Raw genomic sequence first — 9585 nt, 5'->3', positions numbered from 1 at the left:
CAGAAAAAGCCATCTGATTCACTAATGTCCCTTTAGGGAAGGACATCTGCCACCCTTACCCAGCCTGGCCTACATGTGACTCCAGACCTACAGCAATGTTGTTGACTCCTAAATGTCCTCAGGGATGGACAATAAATGCCAGCAACGAACACATCCCATCAACAAATATTATTTAAAAATTAGACTGATCTATTTTATTGGCTAATGGGATATAACAATATGGAACCAAAGTGGATAAATTTTTTTTAAAGTTTAGAGTTTATTTATTACTGTCACGAGTAGGCTTGTACAGGATGTTGGTGAGGCCTCACCTTGAATAATGCAGAGAGTTTTTGTCCCATTTCCTAAAAGATATATTAACTTGGAGGCAGTCCAAAGGAGATTCACCAGGCTAATTCTTGGGATGAGAGGATTGCCCTATCAAGAGAAGCTGAATAGCTTGGATCTGTATTTCTTGGAGTTTAGAAGAGTTAGGGGCGACCTTATTCAAACATATAAGATTCTGAGGGGGTTTGACCGGGTAGATGGTGAGATGTTTTCACTAGTGAGGGAGTCTCGAACAAGGGGGCGCAGCTACAAGATTTATTTTTAAGATTTAAGTTTGTTTATTAGTGACACAAGTAGGTTTAAATTAACACTGCAATGAAGTTGCAGTGAAAATCCCCTAGTCGCCAAACTCCGACTTCTGTTCGGGCACGCTGAGGGAGAATTTAGCACGACAAATGCACCCAAGCAGCTTGTCTTTCAGAAGTAGTTTGGATATGAATCAGTCAGGAATGGGAGACAGGTTCGACGTGCTGTATGGCCTTTTGCAAACTATTCACACTTTCTGGGGAGTCACCTTTAATTCCCAGACCGCTCTCACTAGCATCACCACCTTCTGTCTGACACTGTTGCCCGTTTGGTTGATTACTCAATCCTGTCGCCCGCCCTATCACTGACCTTTACTTTTGGCTTTTCCCTGCCTCTGTACTTGCTTACAAGCTTTTCATCGCCAGTTCTGATGAGGCCATCAATCTGAAATGTTAGCTCTACTCCTCTCTCCAAAGCCTGCTGAGCATTTTCAGCATCTTCTATTTCCTTCTCAACAATGAAATATTATCCTGCCATCAATGGCTGACTCTATAAATTGATGATGAATCATCCCAAGCCAGTGCAATCACAGCTATTGAGTCACCTGAAGGAATAAGAAAATATGAGAATCAATTTTATAAATGCGCACACCTGGATAGTAGTTACCCTGTGGGGGAAACATACCAGAAAAACACGACAATCATGTCTTTGTGAAATTGGCCTTATAGAACTTAAATCATCAAGCCTCTGCAAACACGAAGCTTGCTTTTCCTGCCCATGATTCTAAACACATTGTTACATGTGATGATACTGTGCTACTTTAATGTATTTTACATTTAAGTGGGGCTACTTTTAAGAGGCAATGTTTTGTTACAAAGTCAGTTTGTCTGGGGAAACATGAAGTTCCAAAGCCAAGAGCAGGAAAATAACTAATTTTAGCAAAGGATATGTTACTTTGTAGAGTTAACGGACCTTTTGTTTACTTAGGTTCTCCTGGAATTTTAGATTGGCTATGCAGAGTCATGTGAGTTTTGATTAGGCTGACTGGCAGGTACAGCGTGATGCGCTTAGTGGGAGAAGCTAAGCTTGCAGAAAAAAAAGTTTAATGTTCATTTTAAAATAAAGAGCAATTGCTGCTTGTAGATGTTGGAAGAAGGAAGTGGCTCTCAAGCTCTCTCTCTCCAGAGGCTTTGTGAAAGCACCAAGACCGTTAAACTAAGTCAAAACATGTAAGCTTGTGTTTTGCTAACTAACTTTAAAGAGGGGTTTATGTCTATTAGAAATATTACTTGATTGGAACTAATAGTGACAAGTTAGCAGTTAAGAATAGCATCTTGTTTTAAGTAGTGTTCAATAGTTGAAAGTTAAGCTAATTCATTTGTTAGAATTAAACTGTTTTGTTAAATAAAGTTTAGTTTTGATAAAAGTTCCCTAGTTTGTCAGTAGAATCATCACATTAATGTCAAAATAGAAAATTGTTGGGGTCTATCTAGTCTGGCTTCATTCTATATCTTGGGATTTCTGATCAAGTACCTGAACATACATAAATCTCGCTACTGCTAATTATTGCTGTTTTACTCTTGCTTTGGTTTTGCATGAAAATACCCTTAAAACTAAAGCAGTCGAGACAAAGGCTGGAATTTTACCGTCTCGGAGCGGGCTTGCAGAACGGCATTCTGTTGACGTTGGGTGGGATTTACGAGCCTCGGGCGGGCAAGTAAAATACCAGCAAAAGTGTCACCCATTGAAGGCCAATTAATATTACCCAACGATACTTACATATCTGATAGCATGAACTTAATCCATTCTATTTATTGTGGTTCAGTGAGCAGGTGTAGGATATCACAGTGGCAGTGTCAACACTGCTGCTTCATGGAACCAGGGACCCAGGTTCAATTCTGGTTTTGGGGGTGACTGTTTAGAGTTTGCACATTCTCCCCGTGTCTGCGTGGGTTTCCTCTGGGTGTTCCGGTTTCCTCCCACAGTTTAAATACGTGCAGATGAGGAGGGTTGGCTATGCTAAATTGCCCCTTAGTGCCAAAAAATGTGCAAGTTACATGGAATGGCCATAGTAAACGCATTAGGTTACGGGGTTAGGGTGAGCAGATGACTGGTGGGTCAGGCCTGGGTAAATTGTTCTCTCGAAGAGTCGATGCAGAATCAATGGGACAAATGGCCAAAAGGTGAGGATTCTATGGTTCTAATGGGAATCACCTGGTAACTTCTTTCAGAATATCAGGGCACAGGAAGATGGTGGTTGGCTTAGAGGCAGCACTCACCACGTTTCAAAATAATTTACCAGACATAAAATGTGCTACCTTACCTTAAAGAGGACATAAAAACATTGGAAGCAGTCCAAAGGAGATTGACCAGACTAATTCCAGGAATGACAGCGTTGTCCTACCAAGAGAGAATGAATAGTCTGGGTCACTATTTCTAAGTTTAGAAGAGTGAGGGGTGACCTTCTTCAAACATATAAGATCCTGAGGGGGTTTGACAGAGTAGCTGGTGAGACATTTTCACTAGTGGGACAGTCTGGAACACAGCCAAGAAGGGCTAAAAGGCCTGTTTCTGTGCTGTAATGTTCTATGGAAATTGAATGGAAGAGCAGACTTGATGGACCAAACTTCTGCACCTAAGTCTAATGGTCTACACCCACTGCCCACCACACCCCCCCGCCCCCGCAACTTCATTAAATTATTATTACATTAAATTCCCAAATTTCCATAGTCCCATTTTGCCGGAAATGTCGGTTTCAGGGAATGAAAGTGATTGGGTTGTAAGTTGATTGTTAGACATGCTGTGGTAGTGAATGCTCCCTTCAAATACGTGAAGTCACCTGAACACACAATTATGTTCAATAATCAACATATTTATTTCCCGTGGTCTTCAAAAAAACAATATCTAAGTTTTACATCCTCATCAATGCCTCAAACAAAGAAACAAAGTTCACCTATAATTTTCAAGAAAGTGGAAAATTACATCATTTGGATACAGGTGAAGCAGCAACCAAACCCACCAGAGAATGTACTATCAGATCCATCTCTTTGTATCTCTTAAAGACCAAGAAGGGGCAAATAATGATGTTCTACAGTGAAACCAAGTCCAATAAAACAGGTTTGAAAAGAAAATATGTAAAGCAAACAATGAAGTGAAGCCAAGCCACTCTCTGGACCTCTGATAATGAAGAAGGGTAAGTAGTTTTATGAGCAGATGGAAATTAGGAGCCTTGTGATTTCACCATTGGAGGACTCATAGAATGCCTATAGTGCAGAAGGAGGCCCAATTTGGCCCATTGAGTCTGTGCCAATCACAATCCCACCAGGCCCTATCTCCATAACTCCACTTATTTAAGCTAGTCCCCCTGGCATTAAGGGGCAACTTACCGCTTCAAACTAGCCACAGGAGATGAAAGCAGGTGCCAGGATTTAAAGTAGCCAAGGATTGTGTCATTGTGATACTGTGTGGATATGCCACAGGATCCACGTTCAAACCTTTGAGTCACTGGGAAGTGTGCTCATCCTCACACATTAATAAATGTTAAGCATTTACCAGTGACGTATAAACACTGGAAAAATGCATGATGACTCAAGAAATTTGCCAAGACTGGTTTGATCAAATAAAAAAATGCTTCCGTGTGATAGCAAAGCAATTGTGGTTTTGGACAATTACAGAACACTAATCCTGATGCAGAAATGCTGATCAATGGTATCATCTTTGCTGTTTCTCTCCCTTACACGCTTGATGCAACCAATGAATCGAGGAGTTATTGGCACAGTGAAGAACTGGTATCAGATACAGCAACTTTATGGAACGTCTGATCGATGGCAAAAGCAAGATCGGTGATACCAATGAGTTCCACAAATCACACACCATCAAAGATGCTGGATGGAATTTTCCTGTCCTGCCCGCCAAGGGAATCGCAGTGGGTGGGCAGGGCAGACCATACAGAGATCCGTTCACCTTGGGCAGGAATTTCCAATCTTGGGGCGATCATAGCCGGAAAATCCCACCCTCTGTGTTTGAATTTACTGCTGTAAGAGATTGTGTTTCCTTGAAAATGATCAGGAGTGCTGGGAGAAACTGTGGCCAGTGGCTATTATGTTTGAAGATAATCACAAACCAGGAGAATTTGAAGGTTTTGGTATTTGAAGATTAAAAATGACACAGGCAATCAAAGAGTGAGCGCTGAATTCTACATTGATGAAGAATGTCTCTGATGAAGCACTGGAAGAATTAATTTGAAGTCAATGCCCCTGTCAGACATGTAATGACTGATGAAAAAATAGTCACCTCCCTACAAAAGTGACAGGTTAGATGGATTGGCCATGCTAAATTGCCTCTTAGCGTCCCAAGATGTACAGGTTTGCGGGATTAGTGGGGTACATACTTGGGGTTATGGGATCAGGTCTGCCCCTTAGTGTCAGGGGGAATTACGGAGGATTACAAGGATATGGCCTAGGTGAGACTATTGTCTGTGCAGATTCGATGGGCTGAATGGCCTCCTCCTGCACTATAGGGATTCTATGATTCTATTCTTATAAGACTCAGACCATGAAAGTGAAACTGAAGAACTGCCTCAGAAGTCATTTAGTGATCTCTAGGTCTTGTGAAAACTCTATATTTCAATTCTATGAATTGAGACCCAATTACTCCCAGCAGGAAGTTATATTAATCTCCCCACTAGAATGTAAAATTCACAATGTTGGAAGTAAATCAATGAAGCAAGTAACTCTGCACAAACTGTTCACGAGAGAGACTGGTCAACTGCACCCTGACACCAACATCTGAGATGCCCAGCACTCCTCAACAAATATCACGCATGGCAACATATCTCTCATGCCAAACCTGCATTCACGCACACAAGGGATGAGGAGAATGAACTGCTGGATATAATGGACGCTGATGCATTCACTGTCAGCCAGTGACAGGGATAGTACTGAAATTTCAATACAGATATGTTACAGCATTAATAAAGCAAAGTTTCTGTAGTGTGATAAATAGTAGATTTTCTTTCTGATGGCACAGAGCTTGCCACCTTTGTCACATCACATTCTGTGACTCAAAATGCAGCCAATTACGTGGCAACACGTAACTTCACGTACTTTTATACCATTCCGTAAAACCGAGATGTTATTGTAAAACCATAGCTCTCTAACCCTTTGGCCACCTGTCCGAATATCTCTATGTGGCTTAGTGCCAAACCCTGGCACCGTGGCACAGTAATTAGCACCGCTGCCTCACAGCACCAGGGACCTGAGCTCAATTCCTGGCTTGGGTCACAGTCTGTATGGATTTGCATGTTCTCCCCCCCGTGTCTATGTGGGTTTCCTCCGGGTGCTCCAGTCTCCTCCCACAGTCCAAAAGACGTGTAGGTTAGGTGCATTGATCCCTGCAGGCACCGAAGTGTGCAGTGTTAATGTAAGCCTTACTTGTGACTAATAAATAAAGTTTACTTTTCGATGGACCTTAGGGACATTTTTACTGTTTTAGTGGAGCGGTTATAAATGCAACCCATTGAAGTAGGTGCTTTACAAATGCAAATCTTTCTTTGTTCAGAGGCAATATGTCAAAATGAAGGCACATCACTCTGCCCAATATTTGGAAAGCCTCACAGATTACTATATTGGCACAAGAAAATGGCTCCGACAATACAGAGTTGAGTTGTCTCACTGAAAATCAATGGGCCTCTGGCAGTGAATCCAGGCTTTAAACCACCCTCATGTTTTTCTAAACAAGGTTATTTTTCAGTGTTATTTCAGAGGATTTAGCCCAATGGAATGGAGCTACAATGGGGAAAAGGAGCCTTTTATTCAATAAGACACACTCGAACATTGGGTTTAACTCCAGCTCAGCAAAACATGTAATAAAATGAAGTAGAATGGCTGTCTACTGAGCGGCTGGTTACCCTGGCTAGACATTCTAGAACTAGAATCCCCACAGTGCAGAAGGAGACCATTCAGCCCATCGAGCCTGCACTGACAACAATCTCACGCAGGCCCTATCCCTGCAACCTCACATATTTACCCTCCTAATCTCTCTGGCCCTAAGGGGCAATTTATCATGGCCAACCAACCTAACCTGCACATCTTTGGAATGTGGGAGGAAACCGGAGCATGCGGAGGGAACCCACGCAGGCATGGGGAGAACGTGCAGTCTCTGCACAGACAATTCGAGGCTGGAATTCTCAGGTCCCTGGTGCTGTGAGGCAGCAATGCTAACCACTGTGCTGGTCACACCTAAACAATGACATCACAAATGATTTACCCATGAACTGCATAATCAAAGTATAAAGTGGTTCCCCGAAGCCAAGCTACAGGCGGATCTATCCACCAGTGAGAACAGGCCTTTAGAAACCGCTTCATCAGGACTGCAGGCTGTGTGTGACCTATAGTTTGGATGTTCAAGGTCCACACATTGTATTGATAAATAGCTCTATTCCTTCATAGGACAACAAGCTTATAAAAAAAGCCTATGACAGAAACACTTGCGCTCAGGATTATTAACTAAATGATTCGGCTGCAATGACAGATATGAAAGGGCAGACATTTGGTTTGGGTTATAGGACTAAACAGGTGGTATCCCATCTGCTGCTGGTTATACCCCCTTGCCTGACATTCAGTCCCATTAACTTGAAACAAAAGGGAATATCAGGTTGGGAGTGTAACAGCCAGTCATTACAAAGCTGTTCATTTAAAGTTACCATCCCAGCTGTACTCTACCTCATGGATTCTGTCCCTATTACTAACAGTTTGTTCTCCACATATGAAATTTTCTTTCCTCTTACAAAGGCTCTGACGCTGCTGGATTATATGCTCCGTTAGTACTCAGCTATGAGGCTACTCAATTCATGTCAGTTCAATAGTTCAGTCACCACAGAGGAGCCTGATCTGTTCCTTCTCTGGTGCATGCGTGCACTCCTCTGGGAAGTGTTAAAGGGTGGTAATCAAAGGCAGAAACTCTGGGTGAAGTTGAATCTCTTCATCCTAGCTCAGGAGTGATGAGGTGACAGTAATATATTTCCTCCCTTGACTTCTCTGGCTGAGATCAGCTAACTCAGGCCATACCAAGCACAGAACCAGAATCTTCCTTTCATCTGGATGTTTTAGAAGGTCAATGGGTAGATCTTTCAGAGGTTTACCCATTGAGGGCAGGAGACCATCAAGGGGTTCATTCGGGGAGGTTTGGTAAAGCTTTGTATTTATAATTACATGGTTGAAGATGGCTCTTTGGCCCATCCTTCTCATTCTCCTGCTTTAATATCTATAAACAAATTTTCAAAATGGGTTTCTCCTTGAATTACAAGCTCATCAAAGTAACCCCATCAAAAGGCACATGGAGATCCGTGCCTATAGATAAACAGCAGCGGTAAATTTAGGAACTTGACTAACACTTAGATTTACATCTTTAAGAAAAATCTAAAGCAAGATCGATGAGGTCTACCTCATCAAGAATGCTCAAAAATTCTGCAACGGAGGGAATCTGGTTCCATGTCTCAAATACCACTGGTTTCAACAGGAAATCGATCATGTGGCACTCCATGCTGACTAAGCATTACTCAATAAACTGGTGGCCTCAGGTTGCAACGTAACCAGTGGTCGGGTGCTCAATACAATGTCTGCCTGGTAGCTTCTTGCCTTCAGTCCTTCTTGCTGCTGGGTGGCTGCAGTTTCTCAGTACTCTTGTCTTTGGTTTCTGTGTCAGATGCTGAATCAGTTGGCTCAGCTTGTTGCTGTTTCATCCACATATCAGCATAGACACCGCCTTTAGCAAGCAACACATCGTGCCTGAAACAAAATCAGAAATATATCATCAGGAAATTGACTGTTAATACGGCTTTCTTCATTCCGTCACGGGAAGTGAATATAATTGGTAGAGTCGGCATTTCTTGCCCAGACCTAATTGCTCTTTGAAGGTAGTGGTGAGCTGCCTTTTGAACTGCTGTCCACCCACAATGCCATAAACAAGGGATTTCTATCATTATGACTGAGCAACAGCAAAGGAACATCAATATATTTCCAAGTCAGGGCAGTGTGCGGCTTTGAGGGGAACTCAGAGGAGGTGCTGTTCCCAAACATTGGCATTTGAAAATGGGGCCAGATTCCCGTAGCTACAAGTCCACCTGCGGTCCTTGTCCTTCAAGGTGATCAACATCATGGACTTGGAAAGTGCTATCTAAGGAGGTTTGGCTTGTGAATGGTGCACAGATGCACCACAGAAAGCAATCCTTCTGGATGTATCACAGCTTGGTATGGCTGCTCGGCATGGCTGCCGCTCTGCCCAAGTCCGCAAGAAACTACAAAGAGTTGTGAACGAAGTCCAGTCCATCACAGAAACCAGCCTTCTATCCACTGACTCTGTCTACATGTCCTGCTGCCTCAGAAAAGCAGCCAGTATAATCAAGGACCCCACACACCCAAGACATATTCTCTTCCATCTTCTTCCATCAGGAAAAAGATACAAAAGTCTGAGGTCACGTACCAACTGACTCAAGAACAGCTTCTTCCCTGCTGCTATCAGACTTTTGAATGGATGTACCGTATATTAAGCTACGATGTGGAGGTGCTGGCATTGGACTGGGCTGGGCAGAGTAAGAAGTCTCACAACACCAGGTTACGGTCCAACAGATTTATTTGGAATATGAGCTTTGGGAGCGCTGCTCTTTCATCAGGTGAGTGGACAATATATGAAGCTGATCTTTCTTTACATCCTGTGATTGTAACACTATATTCTACACCCTCTCCTTTCCTTCTCCCCTATGTACTCTATGTACGATATGTTTTGTCTATATAGCATGCAAGGAACAATACTTTTCAGTGTACCACTATACATATGACAATAATAAATCTAATCAATCAGTTGAATGGTGCCAGGCATCATTCAATGGGTAGCACTCTCATTCTGAACCAAAGACCATAGGTTCAAATCCCATTCCAGAGGCATGAACACAAAATCCAGGCTGACACTCCAAGTGTGGTACTGAGGGTGTGTTGTACTGTCAGAGATACCGAG

The 9585-nt window shown here is 42.7% G+C and overlaps 1 protein-coding gene across 1 annotated transcript in view; it reads right to left on the bottom strand.

The window, feature by feature from the left end:
* Positions 1 to 3424: 3424 nt before the first annotated feature.
* Positions 3425 to 9585, bottom strand: part of abcb6a (ATP binding cassette subfamily B member 6 (LAN blood group) a) — a 166591-nt gene continuing 160430 nt past the window's right edge. Inside the window, exon 20 of the mRNA XM_080199589.1 lies at positions 3425 to 8360. Within this exon, the coding sequence (XP_080055715.1) occupies positions 8213 to 8360 (148 nt within the window). The 3' untranslated portion in view covers positions 3425 to 8212. The remainder of the gene's footprint in view (positions 8361 to 9585) is intronic.

Source organism: Carcharhinus amblyrhynchos, chromosome 11 (genome assembly GCF_965287045.1).
Source record: "Carcharhinus amblyrhynchos chromosome 11, sCarAmb.v2.hapA, whole genome shotgun sequence".
NCBI lineage: Eukaryota > Metazoa > Chordata > Chondrichthyes > Carcharhiniformes > Carcharhinidae > Carcharhinus > Carcharhinus amblyrhynchos.
The sequence above is the reverse complement of the archived record's forward strand: the minus strand, read 5'-3'. Positions and strand labels throughout refer to the sequence as shown.